Source organism: Cibotium barometz, chromosome 35, assembly GCF_041138505.1.
Source record: "Cibotium barometz isolate CiBa-2024 chromosome 35, ASM4113850v1, whole genome shotgun sequence".
Taxonomy (NCBI): Eukaryota; Viridiplantae; Streptophyta; class Polypodiopsida; order Cyatheales; family Cibotiaceae; genus Cibotium; species Cibotium barometz.
This window is the reverse complement of record NC_141080.1, coordinates 37,473,387-37,493,860: the sequence shown is the minus strand read 5'-3', so window position 1 is coordinate 37,493,860 and position 20,474 is coordinate 37,473,387. Positions and strand designations below refer to the sequence as shown.

The 20,474-nt window shown below is 44.5% G+C and overlaps 1 protein-coding gene across 1 annotated transcript in view; it reads left to right on the top strand.

Moving 5' to 3' along the window:
- Window positions 1-15,007, top strand: part of LOC147618412 (ATP-dependent protease La (LON) domain protein) — a 60,791-nt gene extending 45,784 nt beyond the window's left edge. The window contains exons 6-9 of the mRNA XM_086774851.1: window positions 6,716-6,790; window positions 6,978-7,112; window positions 13,978-14,119; window positions 14,236-15,007. Of these exons, the coding sequence (XP_086630977.1) occupies window positions 6,716-6,790; window positions 6,978-7,112; window positions 13,978-14,119; window positions 14,236-14,393 (510 nt within the window). The 3' untranslated portion in view covers window positions 14,394-15,007. The remainder of the gene's footprint in view (window positions 1-6,715; window positions 6,791-6,977; window positions 7,113-13,977; window positions 14,120-14,235) is intronic.
- The last annotated feature ends 5,467 nt before the right edge of the window (window positions 15,008-20,474 follow it).

Sequence of the window (20,474 nt, the reverse complement as noted above, 5' to 3'; positions counted from 1 at the left end):
ATGATAAGTGACCTAAAGAGACGTGTTCACATGTCCGGCCATAAAATGTGCCAGGTGGACCAAAACACCTATAAACTGCTTATAAGTGAAACTAAGCTAAACTGGGGAAAAAACCTCCACTAACTGAAGTAAAAAGTACCCCAGTAATCTACTGATGTGATCACTAGCACTCCTCTGGGTGCATACACAGGACGAAGGACCAAGTCAAACTCCGAGGTTGGAGTGACAGACAACTAACTATTGCCTCATCTTCTACTGAGGCAGAGTACCGGGCTGCTTGTGGTGCTGCTTGTGAGGTGGTGTTGTTGGAGGTTACTTGGCGAGATTGGGTTTCCACAAGTGGAATCCACGGTCATTTAGAGTCACTTTGTTCGTGAGAAGATTTTGGCTGATGATATCTTGCTAGAGTTTTGTTCGACGGAGGACAATGTAGTGGGCTCTTCATGAAGTCTCTACCTCAGGGGATGCTCTGTCAGCACTTCAACTCATTGGGGTTGGTTCCACATCTAGGAGCTGAGATGGGGTGTTAGCAGTCATCTCTTGTCTGTACCATATTACTCAGTAGGGAGTGAGGGCCTTTGTTGTGGGCGTGCTCGCCAAGTTAGTAGTCTCCATTTTTCCCATTTTTTGTGTCCTTTCTAGTTTTGCACCACATGGGGGGTGTTCTTTTCTGTTGTCGGCTGTAGTAGTACTGGCCGACCAGGTGTGGTCCACATATTTGTGTTGGCCGACCAGGAGATCTCGGTTTTTGCTGGCCGACTAAGTGTGGTGCTGGCCGACTGGATTTTCCCAGTGGTGGACACCTTTTGTGGGCTGTCGGCCTGTTTTCCACTGGCCGACCTGCTGCCCAAGGTGGTATATATAGCACCTTGTCCCCCCACACTTCATTGTATCATTCTTTGTACCGGATCTAGTGTATTTAGCAGAGTTTATACAGCTTCTCTCTCTCTATACGCTTATACATTTTCTTTCTCACAGCAGTTGTCTCATTTCCATGTGAATTCCAACAGGTGTGCCTCTTTGAGGGCTGTTTCTACTCCAGAGTGGGTGTTGAACATCATACACTTCGTCATCTTCATACATCTCTTGTGTACCTTGTATAGAGAATTAGACTTGGGCGTTGATTTGGACTTGGACTTGGATTTGGATTTGGACTTGGATTTGGATTTGGACTTGGACTTGGACTTGGATTCGGATTTGGTACTAGCCCGGTGAGAGATTCTTGTGGGTCATCCTCGTGGTGTGCTTGGCATCAGAGAAGTCGTGCCTCGACACCAACCTTGACTTGGATATTCTACACCAGCATTTCTGTTTTCTTTGTATTCATTGTTGTACTGATCCTGGCTTGATAAGCCCATGGATTGTTCCCAAATAAATTCCTGAAAGGGGGCAGGACCTGTTGCCTACTCAGTGTTGTGTACTGTGCGATATCCCCTATCCCTTATCCCTTCTCTCTACCTCTCTCTATCTTCTCTCTCTTTATTTATATCACTTGGATACGTGGTAGAACCTGTCACGGCACGCCCCACTGGGCTTACACCAAGTGTAGGGTACACATAGACGTAGTCTATTGCCTTGCACTTTCTGCTTCTACATGCACCTATATGCAACCTTAGTGCCCTTTTATCTGGCTAGAAGCCTATCAATGCTTGGAACACTACATCATCATTCAAGAGAGTGACTCACACTGGTACACTTGACCCTGGACGCTTAGAGTGGATCCGTGGTTGACTCATTCCGGACTAGGGCTCACAAGGGGCTAGTTACCACTCTAGGTCCTACACTCGCTGCAAAGATATGTCCATGTGGCATCCAAGTGCGATATGCACTTTACAGATTTAAAAAAACCCAACTAGAGCCGAAAGAAGAAACAATAGTCTTGTAAGTGCACTGATACAATTCTACAATGATATAATGTGAGGGGATCCAAGTGGGTCCTCAAGATAGGACTATATAGAGGCTCTCCACATCCATTGCATGTGGAGGGGAACTTCTATATCTATGAGAGAGAGAAAGAAAGAAAGTTGTATTAACGTTTTCAAAAGGCCAAAATGACCTACGATACCAAAAGGTTACATCATATCCATGAGGTTCATCATCCTGGGTACAAAATAGTAATAAAGAAAGATAACAAAAAATCTAGAACTTTAAAATCTAATCTAGGTACATGAGCAGAGAGCTCTCATATCACCCTAATACATCCCTCATGGGCCGCTGTGACATGGTGCTCAAGGTGGTAAAACTGAGCTGGTGCGAGAAGGTCCTGTGATGATGGGAGATGATGGCGCGGATCTTCCTGCGGTTGCATGGCCGTGGGCGAGGGCCATGGGGTCTGGGGCGTCGAGCTTTGCATAACTCAGTGGCTCTGTCGAGTGTCACACCTCTCGGTCGAGCTCCTACACTAGCATGTGGTGTGGGTATGATGGGTGGATCGGCCCTCGGAGTGCTGGTATGGAAGAAGTCGGTGAGAGCTCTTTGTGCTGGTCCTCGAGCAAGTACAGTTAATCTGGATCTCACTAAGGACTCCCAGTGTCTACGGAGCTCTAGAAGAAAAAGTCCCAAGCATCTCTGATCCGGGAAGTCCATGATCCTGGAAAGTGGTCCGAACCCAGCTCTCGTAGTATACAGGGCATCGGCACATGTAATGGCCCTCTGTCTCGGGCTCTGTGTGACAGAGCTGGCATATCTTGTCCTCTGGTGTGGCTGCCCTAGGCCCATATCTGGCAATCTCCACTCTCAGCTGGTGGGACGAGGTGCGGATTTGGCCGATCGCACATCTCACCCCAAAGGATAGGTGTATGTCCATGTAGCATGGACGGATGATGAACCCATCCTCTGTCAAGCATAGGAGGTGATCTCTGTAGAAGGCCATCTTCATCCCCAGTGGTGGACGACTAGGTGAACTCCATGTCCTCTGAGTATCCATCTGAGTATCCAGTCTGACAATGTCCTTCCTGATAACCTTGTTTTGCTCTGTGCGGCTGAGAGCAAATGACGGGGCCTCTATGCTGTATTGGAAGGGGGGATCTGCATACCGTGCATGCCAAACCAAGTGCCTACCTGTGCATACCAGCACTCTGTATCTCCCTCAAGTGTCAACTGTCTCGAGGACTCCAGGGCTAGCCGAGGGTATCTATTAAGTGGAAGCTCCCATAGCCTATGCCAGTATGTTACTGTTTGGAATAGAGCCTCTGTCACTATCGGTGCAGTCCCCATCTCTGCCCGCACAATCTCATGTGGCACTGATGGTTTACTCCTAATCATGCATGAGATCATCACCACTAGGGGCCTCTCCATCGGCTTCCACCCATCATATACCTCCTCTATATCTGTCTCGGCCGGCTGTGAGAGAGAGAGAGAGAGAGAGAGAGAGAGAGAGAGAGAGAGAGAGAGAGAGAGATGAAATGAAATGAAATGATATGATATATTAACGTCTCTAAGAGGCCATAATGGCCTATGAGACCAAAACTGAGAGTACATCTGAAGTTGGTGTCAAAGAGAACAACCAAATGAAACTGAAAAGTACAATAAACTGACTATCTTACAGTTATAAGAACTGTAAGTAAGACTCCTAGATGATACTGAGTAGAAAATACTCGAAAATGTATATCAATTAGATCCATGTATGCTGAAGAGTTGAAGTGTTGCCCTCTCCTCAGATTAAATATCTCCGCCATGGGGTTGTCTAGAATGGAGAGGTCGTAGAAGTGAGGTAGGCGCCTCCAATGCCGAGCAATAATGGCTCTGATCTGGCGATGGTGAGGATGTCGTGGTCGGGATCCTGGTGGTTGTGGCCGACGAGCACGACATAAGACGACTTCTCTATTAGTGGTGACTCCCTGGGAGCGTGGCTGGTGCCCTAATGGCCCAATGGAGGAGGTATCAAGAGGTGTGTGGGCTGGGTTGCTGGTGCTGGTGCTGGTGTTGGTGCTGAAGAAATCTGTCAGCATCCTCTGTCTAGGTACATCATGGGTCGGTCTCCTATCTGCCAAGAGGGTCTCTTTGTGTCTCCTAAGCTCAAGTAGGAACAATCCCATGCATCTCTGATCCTCAAACTCCATGACCCTACGTAATGGCTCAAAACCCTCTCAGAAGAGGCAATGATATCTCCCTCGGATCTCATAATTGATTGTACATCGGCAAATGTAGTGCTCCTCTTTCTCTGCCTCCTAGTAGCATAGCTGACAAATGCGGTCATCCGAGAACTGATGCACATATCGCCCTATCTCAATCTGCAGCTGGTGTGATGAGGTCCGGATCTGTCCAATGGCACAACGTATCCCATGTGATAGGTGTACATCCTTGTACGCCGGGCGGGTGATAAAATCATCTGGTGAGAGGTGCAGAAAATGGCTCTTGTAATGAGCCATTTTCGTGCCTAAGGGCTCAAGGGGACTAGTCCATGTCCTCTCTGTGTCCACTCTGACGATATCCATCCTAATCACGCGGTTCTTCTCTAAGCGGGTGAGATCCAAAAATGGACAATCCAGGCTGTATTGAAAGGGTGGGAGTGCCTCTATTCGCAAACCATGTAGGTCAAACCATGATCTCATCTGAGCATACCACCACCAATGAGTATCTCCATCCTCTGCCAACAACTGAATGGATGAGATATATCATGCCATCTTTGTCCCTAGGGGTTGGAGGGGTGGATGCCAAATCCTCTGAGTAGCCAATCTCATAATGTCCTTCCTGATCACCCTGTTCAGATCTGTGTGGCTGAGAGCAAAGGAAGGGACCTCTATGCTGTACCGAAACGGTGGGAGTGCCCCCAGGGCCCATCTGCATGCCATGCATACCAAACCAAGTGCTCATCTGTGCATACCAACACTGCGTCTCTCCATCAAGTGCCAGCTGTCTCGAGGACACTAGGGCAAACCTGGGGGAACTCCTATAATTTGTGCCAGTATGTCACTGTCTGGAAAAGAGCCTTTGTCACGATAGGGGCAGCCCCCATCTCTGCTTGCACAATCTCATGTGGCACTAAAGGCTTACTCTTGATCATGTGCGAGATCATCATCATTAGTGGCCTCTCCATCAGCTTCCACCCATCATATACCTCTCCTATATCTGTCACAGCTGACTCCCTTCTTCGTCTCCTCCTTTGGTATAAATTGGGCCCCCAAATGGGAGCTCCATACAATAATGCAGGTGTGACTAATGTGTCAAACAGCCAGAGCTTCGTCCTTGGCTCTTGAAACTGTATTTGTGGGCAATGCCTCTCAAGTAAGTCCAGAGCTGCATACCCTCGCATCAATCTGGTTTTGGCTGCTTTCCGCATAGAGAACTGAGGCCCAGCAAAAGTGATCCCAAGATATACATAAGAGGCCACATACTCCACGGGCTGCCCACTATATGTAAACTGAGGTGCGGATGTGCGTACCCATCGTGGGGATGTGCTATAGATCATAACCTTGGTCTTCCCAAGGTTCACCGTGAGGTCCTGATCCTCACAAAAAGCATCCAAGTGCCTTTGCATCCACTCTGGTGAATCGAAGATAAGGACAATGTCATCTGCATACAATAAGATAGGTATCAAGACTCTTGCCAACTGTGCTCTTGGTCCTCCTTGTCTATCTATGTAGTCAGATATCTCATCAATGTATAGTCCAAAGGGAGTAGGAGATAGGGGGCATCCCCAAAAAAAAAAAAAAACCCGGGCCCGTACTCTGCCAGTGACGGACTTGTACTGTGTGAGGATCCCCCCAAAGCATATCTGCTGGTACTCCCATATTCTGTAGTCTCCTTATCAATCTGGCCTGTGGGACGGTGTCAAAAGCCTTGCGGTCTGAGAGAGAGAATTATATTAACATCTTCAAAAGACCCAAAGGGTCTATGCAACCAAAATGATGTATACAGTGTCCATGAAATGTTGTCATGGATGGAAAAAAGCCAACACTTGGTACGAGGATCTTGGAAGTGGGCTTGTCAATAGTCTCTCTAGATGGGCTAGGGAGGCATGGCCTCTGGCTAGTTGATCAGCGGTGGCCGTGGTCATGCAAAAGCTGGGACCCGTAAAGGTGACTGGTATACATACTTCTTTGCAATTGAGAGAGAAGCAACGGAAGACTTGAGAAGATTCACAAGCACACTCATATACCAGCACCCTCGGACAAGTAAATTACTGTAAAGTGTCTTACTTATGAGAGCAAATGCACTATGTACAAGCGTGCCAAACTGTGGCTGAAAGCAGAACACTGAAAAAAATGCTAAAAGAACTGTGCAATGTGATAGCTGGTGTTTTCCTGCTGCCGCTAAGGCTTGTGGAGAGGCAGGGAGGGGGGCTGGAGCAACAACACCGAGGCTAACAATGATTATGGGGAATGGGGAATGGGGATGGGGTTTACCCACATTAAGTAGGTTTTCCTGAACTAATCTGGGAAATCTTTAGTGAAGTTGTATGTTCTTTTCTCTGCTTTATGTTGTATGACAGTTTTTGAGGTTTTTGAGTCGCCCACGGTGATGAAATGCCGTGTTCTTTTATGAACATTTCTGATTCTTGTTGTTGAGGGGTTCCTAAGATTATTTCATGTGGCTTAGGAATTCCTATGAGTTTGTAGAATGCTTTGGTGGGGAAGTCCTCACATATATGCTTGTTCTCATTTCTAGGAGTTGGTTCTATTCTTCACAGTGGACTTATGCAGATCAGTTTTATGGGTGGAAAAGTGTCCTAATGCCAGTGTTTTAAGCATGCAAACTGTGTCACATTTTACAGGTAAGACGCATGGAGTTTGGGGCGTTGGTAACAATCAGAGGTGTTGGACGTGTTAATTTAGCCAAGCTGACTCAGGTAACAGCTTACAGCTTAGTCCTACCTGTCATAGACAACTTCAGATGGGTTCATTCAATGACTGAATATAGAGGTTATGAACATACTTCAGAGATGGCAAATAATACGCTTTCTCTTTTGTTTGTTTGGGTAAAATAGTCACAAGCTTATCTTTACTTACATGCTGGAGAATGTGGATTTGTGGCAGTTGGAGCCCTTTCTCAAAGGCAGCCTAATCCCCGTGCATGACACGGCCTCAACTGAGTTGAGAGACATTGATGCTGCAGTGGAGGGACTAAAGTTAGTCTTGGCCGATGTACAGCGATTGCAGATCAAGCTAAGGGTAAATAGAATTGCTCATATTTCAGTGTTCTAGAGCACTTACTATGTTGCATGAAGTTCATCAACCTCTTGCACGCTCAATGAAAGACAAGAAATGAACGGGCGTATGAGAAACTAGTAGTGATTGCTAGCTATAGAGTGACTGAAGTGGTCAGCTAAGATGAAATGAAATTGACACTACTATAAGGTACGTGATACTACCGATTGAAAGTTGAAACCGTAGAATATGAGCTATAGGGGTACCTTCTCTGCATTAATCTGAATACTCTGCTTCTGTGCTTATTATTGTCTTCTGATACTGAATATGGTCGATGAGACCCAATTATGCAAGTATGTGTCTTTAGGAAGTAAATGAAGCAAAACCCTAGTGTGTGTGGATGACCTAGGTTTCTCTTCAAAGGCCTTCTTTAAGAATCTGCATACTTCCTGGCTGAGTCAGTCCATTCATAGACTCAAAAAGGACAATAGGCAGTGGACTCAAAATAAACATCAGCTAGAGACATAAGTATTGAACCATTTTATTGCCTTTTTTGCTGCCCCTACATAGCCATCGCAGCAAACCCTGCATGCGTGTCATGTTTTTTTTTGCAGCAGGTTAACCAAATTGTTACGCCTTAGAAAGCAATAGAAATGGAAGTGTCTTTTATAGAGGAAGAGTTGCATGATGCCCTGTGTGGTTTAGGGAAATGGAAATCCCTTGGTTGGGATGGCTTTATAGTAGAGTTCTTTCTTGAGTATTGGGATTTACTAAAAAATGAAGTGCTTTATATGATTAATATTTGTTGGCACTCTGGTGTGCTGCCAACATCTTGGAAGCAAGGGCTGGTGCGTTTTCTTCCTAAAAATAGCTATGTGATAAAATGATAGATTGGAGATTTATCACCCTTAAGCATGTCATTTATAGGCTAGTTGCTAAAATGATGGTCAACAGATTGAAAGATGTCCTTCATGATGGGCTACACCCTGCTCAATATGGTTTTGTGCCTAGGTGACAAATCATGGATAACATTGCAAATGCCTATATAGGCATTGAATATGCTAAATACACAAATCAGGATGTACTCATAATGCAAATAGATATTGAAAAGGCGTTTGACACAGTTCAATGGCATTCATAGCTCAAGTGATGGAGAAAATGGGTTTTGGTCCAAAAATGAGGAATATCATATACTGGCTGTATGAGGAAGGGACAACCCAATGTATTATTGGAAGCTTGGACCATTGTCGTGTTCCTCTCTGATTATTCATCACAAATATGTTTTGTTGTTCAACATTGCTATGATGATCAATATGTATGATCCCCCATAGTGACTAGTCTGCTGTAGCACCTCATTTATCTTAACAGCTACTTACCCAATGCTCTTGTACATGGACAATTTGATTGTAGAAGGAAGGCTACATGGTATTGACATTACAAGAGCCGATCAATTTGTTAGTCAAGCGTATGCAGATGATCCTTCTTCTTTCCCAGGAACACACAACATGATGTCAATGCAATCATGGATGTATTGAAGCTATATGGATTAGTTACTGGATTAAAGGTTAATTTCACTAAGTCGAAGCTATTGCCTCTTAAAGAATGTGACTAGCATTCCATTCTTTGGCCAAGACTCATATTGCCTTCAGACCAGATAATACGGCATCTTGGATAGCCGATCGGATGAAAAGCGTCTCTCAAGCAAGAAAGGCAATGGGTTATGGATAAGCTAAATCACAAGATTGAGTATTGGAAACTATCGACATGGCCATTGCATGTACGGTTGTGTTGTCCAATCCATCATCATGGCCTATGTTCAGTTCCACTTGCCTCTTGTGCCTTGGTCAAATAAGGGTGTTGACAGTTTCATGTACAAAGCTTTGGAATGTTATGGCAGACAAAACCAGATAGAAAGGCTTATTGGCATATATGCTATGAGTAGTGCCACATGTGAACATGGGCTAATCAAAGGCACTTTTCGCCCTTTGGGTTTCCCCCTTGGATATCTAGTGTGAAAGGATAATATGGAGTTGACTCTCTAGCTCCACACATTCCAATGCAATCTATTGTGTGAGCATCAATCACCATCTACTTGCTTCTTGCTACTGATTCTCTGTGTGTCTGTCTTTGTGGAACCCTAACCCTATCAGTGGTAACAGAGCCTAGTTCTCCTTGTCGTGCAAGCCATCGCCGCCGCTTTTTTAGCTCCACTTTAAGTTCGGTTTGGCTATGGTTTTGTCGGCCGAGTGTGCCCGCCATTCCGTCCAGCGCATTCGCTCGCATTCCGACACCTCCCGCCCGTCTCGGCGTTTCCAGCTCATGATCGTCCGTTTCCGCCTCCACTCTGGGCGGCACTAGTGCCCAAGGTGCCACCACCTCCCAGCCGAGCGGCAGCGCTCTCTCCACAGGAGGCGTACGTGGGCGGGATGTGTACACTCTGATGATATCCATCCTGATCACGCGGTTTTGCTCTGAGCGGGTGAGATCCAAAAATGGACAATCCAGATTGTATTGAAAGGGTGGGGGTGCCTCTATCCGCAAACCATGTAGGTCAAACCATGATCTCATCTGAGCGTACCAACAATGAGTATCTCCATCCTCTGCCAATTGTATGGATGAGGTCAATGCCAATCAGGAGTACCTTTGCTGAGGGAGCTCCCATAGTCACTTTAAAAAGGTAACTGCCTGGAATAGGACCTCGGTTACTACTGGTCAGTGGTGGGGCACCCAACTCTCCGAATCATGCGGGCAATCATCATGTCCATTTGCCTCCATCCCTCATCTGTCCCTCTCTGAGATCTGTGATGTATACTGGGCCCCCAAATTGGAGCTCTGTACAGGAGGGTCGGTGTGACAAGCGTATCAAATAGCCACAATTTGGTGCGTGGCTCCTGAAACTGTATGTGTGCACACTGCCTCTCAAGTGCCCCCAAGGCTGCATGCCCTCGAGCTAATCTAGCTGCTACTGCCTCCTTCAGGGAGAAACACGGTCCTGTGAAAGTAACTCCCAAGTAGACATATGACTTGACGTACTCTACCGGCTCCCCTCGGAAAGTGAACTGAGGCTTTGATCTCGTCACCCATGCCTGTGTGGTGTTAAACACCATAACCTTGGTTTTCCCAAGGTTCACTGTCAGATCTCTATCTGCACAGAAAGCCTGTAATGCATCAGGTATCTCTGTAATCCCTTCGGAGAGTCTAAGATTAGAACAATATCATCAGCATATAACAAGATGGGTATCATCACCCCTGCCAGGCATGCCCTTGGGCTTCCCAATCTGTCTACGTAATCAGAGACCGCATCAATGTACAGTCCAAAGAGGGTGGGCGATAGCGGGCATCCCTGCTTCACCCCTATCGTGCTGGTCACCCTATCAGATAGTCCGCCTGGAGCTCGGACTCGGCCTATCACAGCCTCATACAAAGCATATATCCCCCACTGCATATCCACGGGTACCTCAATGTCATGCAATCTGTGCATAAGCCTGGCACGTGGTACGGTATCGAAGGCTTTGTGGAAGTCCACAAAGTAGCAATATATCCTTCTCTTCTGTGCCCTGCCCTCTTCAATAAGTGCCCGAAGTGTTAGTATGTGATCTAAGGTAGTAAATCCTCTCATGAAGCCAGCCTGTCCATGTGCTCGATGACCATGCCTCTCTGCCCATCGGCTCAACTCCGACTCCAATATAGAGCCATATAGTTTGGCCAAGTAATGACCAATCATGATCGTCGTGTAGTTGCCTGGTACCATGGGGTTCCCACTCTTAAAGAGTGTTACAATGATATGCTCTGTCCAACTTGTCGGGAAACCCTCACAAATGGCACGATTAAACACATGTACGATGAGCGGAGCCAAAGTGTCGCGTGCATATGAGAACTGCTCTCCAACTAGCCCATCATGATCCTGTGCCTTTCCATTCTGTAACCTGTCTATCACATCTAGCACCATCCGCATAGTAAAAAAGGTGCTACTAGCCGGCGGTCTAGCTCCCAGTGGAGGGGGGGTGGGGGGTTGTCTTGGTGCATCATATAGTTCTCTAGCATAAGTATGCCATGCCTTAGGTGCAGTAATCGGAGTACCAGGCTGTCTCTCTTGAAACATCTTCCATGCCCTCTTGCTGTCCTTCCCCAGGAAGAGTTGGTAGATCTCCTCCTGTAGCTTAGCCAGACCGCACAAGGCGCAGAAAGATCATCCTGGCCTATCTATGCGTGTGAGACCCAATGGCAATCTCACGCTGTAGTAGCTGTGCTCGTGTCTCACGACATTCATCATCCTGGCCTATCTATGCGTGTGAGACCCAATGGCAATCTCACGCTGTAGCTGTGCTCGTGTCTCACGACATTCATCATCATACCGACTGATTTGTGGGGCAGGGTTGCAGGGGTGGGTGGAAGGGATCATAGTGCAGGGAAACGCATATGAGGCGGATGCATGTAGTACACCTGTCAATCCTCTCGTGATCTCGACCAGAGGGCTATGCGGTTCTAAAGCGAACAAGCCATCAGATACTGCATCTCGGTAAACCCCAACTGTCTCACGTGTAAAATGATATCTCGGATACCTAGGTAGATGAGTGGCTGGCCCATCTCTCGAGGATATACCTACTAGTGTGAAACTCAAGTATGCATGATCGGCTGCTATGCCAATGGGCCTACTGGAAATCGTGAAACCCTGCACATCAGGTATCAATGAAGGAGATCCCATCAAGTAGTCCACTGTGCTCGCTCCCCCTTTAGAGTTCCAATGTGTGAGAATCTCAATGAGCCATTGTATATGACCAACCCATGTGCACTCTCGAGTGTGAGAAAATGCCTACCATAATCTGTAATCTCCCCCTCATCCTGTGCTGATCTCTACAACCCTACATCCTCTGCCGTGATCTCCCGGTACATAGCCTCTTGAGTATCATACAGCTCTGTCTGCTCTGTGCCTATACGTGCATTAAAGTCTCCCAATAGTAATATGTCTCCCATGCTGGCAAACCTCGTGATATCATCATATAGTGGTATATAGGGCGACTCTCCTGATGGTGCAAACCTGGAGTGGGCTGGGGGAAAGTAGCATACCGCCACATATAGCTCGCGGAGCCCCCCTCTGCATATTCGGACCCACATGTACCTCGCATCTGCATCTCTATGTACCACATGTATTTTGTCACGAAGCTCCTCCCTGTAAAGTATTGCCACTCCTCTAGATCTTCTGGTACCTCCCACTGTGCATGGCTGAGGGCGGAAAACTGATTCCCATCTATAACCCCATACGTCAGGAAGCCTCTTGTTTGTGCACTGATGGGTCTCCGTATACATAGCAATATCACTGTGTCTAAAAGTATCCTCAAAGCATCCTGCATTTATTTTAAGGGCTCCGTTGCAATTCCACACCATGAATCGCAAAGTCTCATAGGCCGCGCACCGTCAAGCGGGCCTCCTCTCCGTAATGATGACTCGGCTATCTCTGTATACCGCCCATTTCCCCTCTTTCCTTGCCTCAAGCACACACAACATGTGTTCCTTCCGGTGTGCTATTTGTGCCGGTGTAAGGTCCTCATCCAAATAAATCTTTTCCCCTTTAAGGGCCATATGATTCCAAAGTGTTTTGCATTTCTGTGATGTCTTTTTCGCGGTCAACTGTACATGTCTTCAAAGTGCCTTCGTACGATGCAACTGTTGTGCCAATCTCTCGGAGCATGTCATCCTTCCATTTCTGCATCTCTTTTTTCATTTCCGTGTGCATCAAGGCTTGGGCTAATTCCATCTCAACCCGTACTTGGGCTTGCATTTCTCCCTTCAATTGGACATATATCTCTTCCTTCAGCATTTCGTATATCACTTTCCTTTGGGCATGCATCTGCTCGGTCCATTCCTTTTCAAGCTCCTGTCGCATGGTGTTCATCTCTGTCCTTATGTGAAGCTGTATCTCCTCATAAAGGGCCTCATCTCGTCGGGCCATCTTCGTAATCCTTCGTGAGCCAGGGGACACGATTCCTTCCCTCAGTCTTCTGCGGTAGGCATTTGGTGCCTTCGTGGGGGTGTGAAAGGTTGTCTCACCATCCTGTTCCCCCTCCAGGGGTTGAGACATGTTTTCCCCTACTAGTTGCTGCCTTGGGGGCCTGAGCAAGGGTAGGTGGGAAAACGGCAGCGAGGCAGCCTACAGAGGTGCGGGCAGAGGCGTGCAGAGCAGAGCAGCGAGGTGGCCTGCGCACAGGGCAGCGAGGCGGTGCGCACGGAGGCGGGCAGAGGCGTGCAGGTGGGTGCGCATAGAGCAGAGGCGCACAGGTCATCTCAGCAGGTGCACTTCTCAGCGAGCACACAGGTCATCTCAACAGGCGAGCACACAGGTGAGAGAGAGAGAGAGAGAGAGAGAGAGAGAGAGAGAGAGAAAGAGAGAGAGTCCTATTAACGTCTACAAAAGATCAAAGAGTCTTTAAGACCACAAGTGTTATAATATATCAATGAAGTGACTAAATCATAGAAACACATAAAAAACCAACTAGAACCGATACAATGTGATAGGATCAATCACTGGCTGCATACACAAAAGTGATTATGTGAAGAGACAAGATAACCATCTGGGTACCTTGGACAGAGCACATCAGGTGCAGCGCACCAGACGTCCTCCAATTCCTAGGTAACCATCCATGTGGGAGCTCCAGACCCTGAGATCCTTCGGAGACACAAGGAGGACCTACCACAGAAGATGGACAGAGAGAGCGTAAACGAGGTCCTAGATGATCTGCACAATGATCATACCAAGGGTGGTACCTTATATTCATGGTATGAACCAGGTGGCTACATTCTGTACTCCAGGTGGGTGTGGTGTCTAGAGAGAGAGAGAGAGAGAGAGAGAGAGAGAGATTTCTTATCTTTGGATTTTGGAAAATTGTGACAGACTTCAAAAGATGAGTTGCTTCAGACACCTTTAGAGAATGCCTTGCAATGGGCTGAGAAAGGGGCGATACAAGATGTTGCTAAGAGTTTTGTACCTTCTAGAGCGGAAAGCCTCTCATTTGCCGCCTTGCAACCAGTGACAAGTAAGGAGCATCGAAACCAGGCTTCAATCTCTGCTTCAGTATATCAAGGAAAATCTTTGCTCTCTTTTGTTGCTGCACATCCCAATATTCATAGGTTTTACCACCTTTTTGATCAGGTGCCAGTGCAACAGAGCTGCATGCGCTTTTGCAGGAGCGGATGCATGCGATGGAAGTCACAGACACGTTGCAGCGTTTACAAAAAGTAATCAAACATGCAGAGCAGAATAGGTCATCGCTTGCAGCGAAAGTTGCATTGCAATCCCTGCAGTTATAGATGACGAAGGGTTGTGATCAAAATTTGTAGGCAATGACCTCTACTGCCGGACATTTGATACCAGGATCAGTTAAGCTAGCTGGTTGATTACCTCAATTGCTCAAAAAAGGCACTCAGGTGGAAAAGCATAGCACAACACAAGATGATACATCTAGTCTCCGAGGCACCTTAGTATATGCCATTATATGATGTATGTGCCACAAATGAATAGATATGTGGAATACAAGCCCATTCTTTCTACAGCTTTGGAGCCAAATCAATGCCACTGCAGATTTTTATGTAACTGGGCCCACTTCTGGTTCACATCATCCCTCTAGTCCTCTTGTCTGCTTAATCAACCCAGCCACCTCACCCTCCATGCTTCTCATAAGGAAAACAAAGCCCATCTCACAAGTGTGAAGTCTTCTACGAGTCTTTGAGCTGATAGAAAGGCTATTAATATTTGTAATTACTACTAATAAGATTAGCAGATGCTGTAATGTTGACACTTACTGAAAAGTGGTTTCTAGCATCTTGCAAGTAGTCTTACTAGACAGTAGGTGTTCTTCATTAGCCTTGGCTAGGCTATCAAAGTCATGGTCCTATCCTAGTCTACGTAATGATGAGAATGAGAACCCAAGCTTACATGAGCTAGTCTTCCCTTTGAAAATAACTATTTTTAAATCTCCTTTCTTAGCTTGTCCTTTTTCTTTGAGACCTTTAATTAACAAGCTTGGCTCTATAGATTCACCAAAGATATGTATGCGTGTAGCATGGCTCTTCAAGAGTTGGAAGCCTAGGGATGCTCTTTCTTGGTCCCATGTTGGATCTATCCCTTCATATACTGTCTAGAACTCAGCTTGCTTTTGCATAAGTTGATAGTGTTTGGCTTCTATTTGATAGACCATGTTCATACTTTAGAGGCACAATCTTATGATCTTGGGCAATTTTATATGAGTGGTTTTCCACTCATTTTGTGATAAATGTCCTCTCTAAATTCTTGAACTAAGAAAATTCTGTTAGTTTAGGGAGTGAGGAGTCCTTGCTCCTCTCATCATCCATTCTTGTGTCCATCCACCTCCTTCCAATGCTGTATGACGTCCTCACAAAGATGGATATATTAGTAAACCAATATTATGATGGCACTTTAACGGCTCACCTTTACACAATGCATGTATAGTAGATTTAGTAGTATTAAATGGTGATTAAGATACTTAATACTAAACTAAATAAGTTGGACAAATTTAAATACTTCTAAAGCATTAAATGATCAATTGCTTGTGTTGATAAACACCACTTTGTAGTTTTCCATTCTAGAAGCATAGTGGTGGTTGAGAGATTATTTTCAAATGGGATGTTTACTGACATCCAAAGCAAGTAGCACATGAATGTCAAATTTTAGCAAATACACATGAAATATGACCAAAGCAAGTAGCACATGAATGCCAAATTTTAGCAAATACACATGAAATATGAATTGCATAGCACAACATTGTCTTTTTGAGTGATTTTAAGCATGGTTGCTTGCGAATATGACTCTTGTACTATAGCTCCACAAATTTGAACCAAACACGAGATCCCTTGCAAGCTTGTAACTTATCTTTAAATGATAAAGAAGAGGATGCTTGCAAGGCTACCTTCAAACTCTTATTAGCCTTACAAACATGGAATAGTGATTCAAATAGTATATGTTAACTTACACATATGTCATTCTTTTTGCGAGATATCAAAGCGTAGTGCGAGGTATTATAGCAACACTCTCCTTGTAATAACACTAGTTTTTGCCTTTTCCAACCACTTTCATTGCAAGGCATATAGCCATCTGGTACATCAAGGAAAGTCTTGAACTGCTCGCTTGTCATGACCATCCTACCCAAAAAATCATTCATTTTTCAACTCTTGCTTGGTTGGCATTATTTCCGAGTGTTAATGGTCCTGACAAGTATCTGTAAGTTTATTTAGGTTTGAGTGCAATACTGGGATATTTTCTAGTGTTAAATCACGTAGGTGATGCATGTTGAGTATGGGTTAAAAGAGTCTCTTTTCTACCCCTTTTTGTTCATCGTTTTCTCTAGTATTTTACACAGAAAAATCATTTGCACATAGCTCTCATGTATATAAATATTTAAACATAAGAAGGTTCCCCTAAAGGTAGGAGAATATTTCATATACCTTGGGGTGCCCCTTCAAATTGCATTTTTTGTGTGTGTTTCCGTAAATTAAACATTCTCCAAAAGGGCCTTGTGATTTTATCCCAAAGTAAACGCTCTTTCTTTTAAGGTAGAGCTCAGTCTATATCACCCATTTGAGATTCATACAAGAATGCCATCTACACAGTCAGGGTGACAAGCTCCTTCATCCTCTACATCATCCGAATAGAGTTCCTTCTTTTTGAAGGCTTTAATCATAATAACACAAGTGATAAATTCAATGATGTGATGCATGTCATGGATTTAAGGGGTTATATCCATAATCCTAGCACAAAAAAGATGGCATGGCCTCAATCACCAAGAAAGGATCTCTTGAGGAAATACGCTTCAAACAGAATGTTTGTAAGGATTTCTTATTTTATTTATTTTGAAGTGTGGACTTCATATTATCAACTTGATCTGTGTCATTTACGACAATGTCTCATGGAGACAAATTTAGGGTATGTAGCAACTGTGTAGAAAACCCACCCGTTTCCTTGTCACCATTTGTGTTTGTACTTGCCCGTTTCCTTGTCACCATTTGTGTTTGTACTTGCCAACATGCACCCATTGCACTATGTGTGTTTGTACATAAAATGCGTCCCATTGTCGCTCACAAGTTCAAAAGGACAACCGAAGCGTGTGATTATATTTTCAAAGAGGAACTTGGCTGTTGTCCTCGCATCTGCCTTACGTGTCGCTTTCGCTTCAGCCCATTTGGTCATATAGTCAGTGGCCACAATAATATAGCGAGATTGTGTGTTTCGGGTCGCTGGGCTAATTGGACCTACAAAGTCTAAACCCCACTTTTCAAATGGTTGGTTTACTTTGATCGGATGTAGGGGCATCTGATCTTTCTGCTGGGGTTTCTTGTATCGTTGGCATTCATCACAACCCTTCACAAAGAGTGATGAATCTTGGAACATAGTGGGCCACCAATACCCTGATTGTAAGATCTTTCGCGCAGTTAAGTCTCCTGAGAAGTGACCACCGGCTACACCCATATGTGCCTCTTGCAAAATGTATAGATACTCATCCTCTCGGGCACAACGCCTAAGAACGTCATCCTTTCCTCTTTTATAAAGAGTCCCGGCTATCAGGCAATAGGGTTCGCATTCTTTGATCAGCTTTCAAGCTAGATCTTTACGAAGCTCCTTGGGTGGAAAGCCATTAACCAAAAAGTTAACAATCCAACATGCACCTATTGCACCACCATAGACTTAGCAAAGGCTTCACATTGCAAGTATATCTTCCACAGCTATACAATATAATTTGCCATCTCTAAATATCTTCAAAGGCAAGTTTAAGAATATCCTCCCAAAAAAAAATCCCACGGCTAACTTCTTTCAAGCATTAGGAGTGAAGATAGGGAAGTCCTAGCATTAGTAAGTTTAGAATCCCAACCTTGCCAATTTATAGTTATTTCTCCCATCCCAAAATAATTTTTTAAAACAGATCTTAACCCTAGAGAAATGGATACAAACCTAATTTAGCAAGATTTCTTTCATGGCAAGATTAAAGTTTAGAATTGCAAGTATGAGAGTATAACTTTTTTTACAAGAATTGCTTGACATTAGTAGAATCCTTTAAGACCATGAAAATCTATGATATATCCATTCTATGATATCATTCTAGAAACCTTCCCCCTAGATAAAATATACAATCATAGATAGGTTAAGCCACATCCTCATCTTCTGAATACAAATATAATCTTGGCATTGCTTATATTATAGCTAAACCCCAATATCTTCCCAAAATCATGTAGTAACTTGAATAAGGTGGTGGTCAAATTATGCTTTTCTTGTAAGACACACCCATGGTATCATCTCCAAAGCATTGTGTCATCAAATTTATGTTAAGGGGATCTATAGTAATTAGCAAAAACCCATTGCAAAACGATGATATATAATCAATATATATCAATCTAAACAATAATGAAAAACTCAAGGTAAAAGCATAACTTTCATTTCAAAGTCACCCATGCAAATGATCTCCAAATACACCACCGTAATATAATTCTATTGAGCTTTCGATCACCACAAGAATAATTGGCTCCTTGCATGCTATCATCTATGTGGCCACTAAAGTGTCCACATCAATACAATGTCAACCATAACTTTTAAGGCTAGTAGTTGGCATGGTTTACCCCAAGGACAACCTTAGTCCTAGCAAGTTCCTCAACAAGCACAACACCCACATCTAGTTCCAGAAAGAGATATGCTTTTCTGTGCAATTTGCCAATTTGCCACCGAAATTATACAAGTTGAGAGTGTTCTATGTCGTCGAGGCCTAGACAACAACAATTTTGTGTTCATTGCCAATGTACGGGAACCATGACACAACTCATTGTTGGTACCAAAGAAACCTAGCAGGGTGGACTTTGGCACCATGACATATGCTTTTGTGCCAAGGTAACCATATGCCTTGCTAGTCCCATCTGTCACTCCTCAACCGGCACAAGATCCAGTGCCTATCTATCAAAACCCATTACCGAGAGGTGATACGTATAGACCCCCACAATTGCCATATTTACCTCCGGCATTACCACCTCAATCAATTTCTCCAAGAGCTACACTAGTATACACAACAATACTCAGTGACTATGCCTGAAGAGACAGAAACCAAGGAACAAGAGAGCTGTGAGTCTTATGAACATCAAGACCCATATAAGCAACACAACAATATGATCCCTATGGGTATCCAGATTAGACTTCATCCATAAACTATGCGTCTCTGTTGTTTTCGAAGCCATGGTATAACAAAGAGATACAGACCTCAATAATATGGTACGGAGGCCACCAATGCAATGCTTTTGGTGCAAAGTCACACACCGTATTATGGGATGTCCTCTCATAAATACCCTCATGCATAAAATCCCCCAATGTAATTGGGAGGCATATGCTACAAGTGCCAATCACTCTAAATAGAGGCATATGTAATTCCTTATAGAGGCATGTGCTACAAGTGTAGATGTGGAGTGCTCCAATCACTCTAAATCTTATGTCAAACCCCAACGTAATTCCTTATGGAGACACGTATGGAGACACACGTAATTCCTTATGGAGACACACGTGACAAGTACTCTAAATCTTAATATATCAAACCCCAACATAATTCCTTATGGAGACACATGCTACAAGTGCAGATTTGACCATGCTTATAACGATTTTTTACAAGTGACAATCTCCCTAATGGAAAAAGATTCAATTATCACATCAACGAGCCTTAAATTATTGAGTGTACAAGAAGGGAGACTTACCCCTTAATGTCATCACAAGGCTCTAGGCCAAGATGACGGGCAGTAGTCAAGGGGACACACAAAGCTACCAATAAGTAGAAATCTCAAACGTCCACTTCAAAGCAAGCGAAAAAGGAGCTTGAGGTGCAAGCCCGAAAGGCTACAATAGCCATTGGGGCCATAGGAGTAGCCCCCCTAAAAAGTCTAATAAACCAGAATAAGAAGAATATTTCAAAAAGCAACAAAGGAGCTTGAGGTATAAGCCCCAAAGGCTATAGGAGTAACCTTTAGTATATAGGAGTAGCCTTTAGGGCTACAAGAGTAGCCCCTCTGTCCCTCCATCCCCCCCCCCCAAAAAAAGGTGAACAAGAATATTTCGAAAAGCATGCAAAAACATAATGCACGATCGACTTTCAAGGACAATGCTATCATATCAAAAGTGTTTAGACAAGAGCTCCAAAGTTGCCTCCCTTGTAGAGACACCAAGTGATCTCCCTCTCAAACCCACTCTTCAAATAAGTGTATAGATTTCAAAAACCTTTTGAAGAAACTCAAGTACCCCAACCCTATGCTGGAGAAAGAGAGAATGAAACAAGCCCAAGAGATTACGAGGAAGGTGCAAGTTGAACTAGAGCTAGTACTTCAGCAAGTGGTTGAGTACAAACCACTGACCCC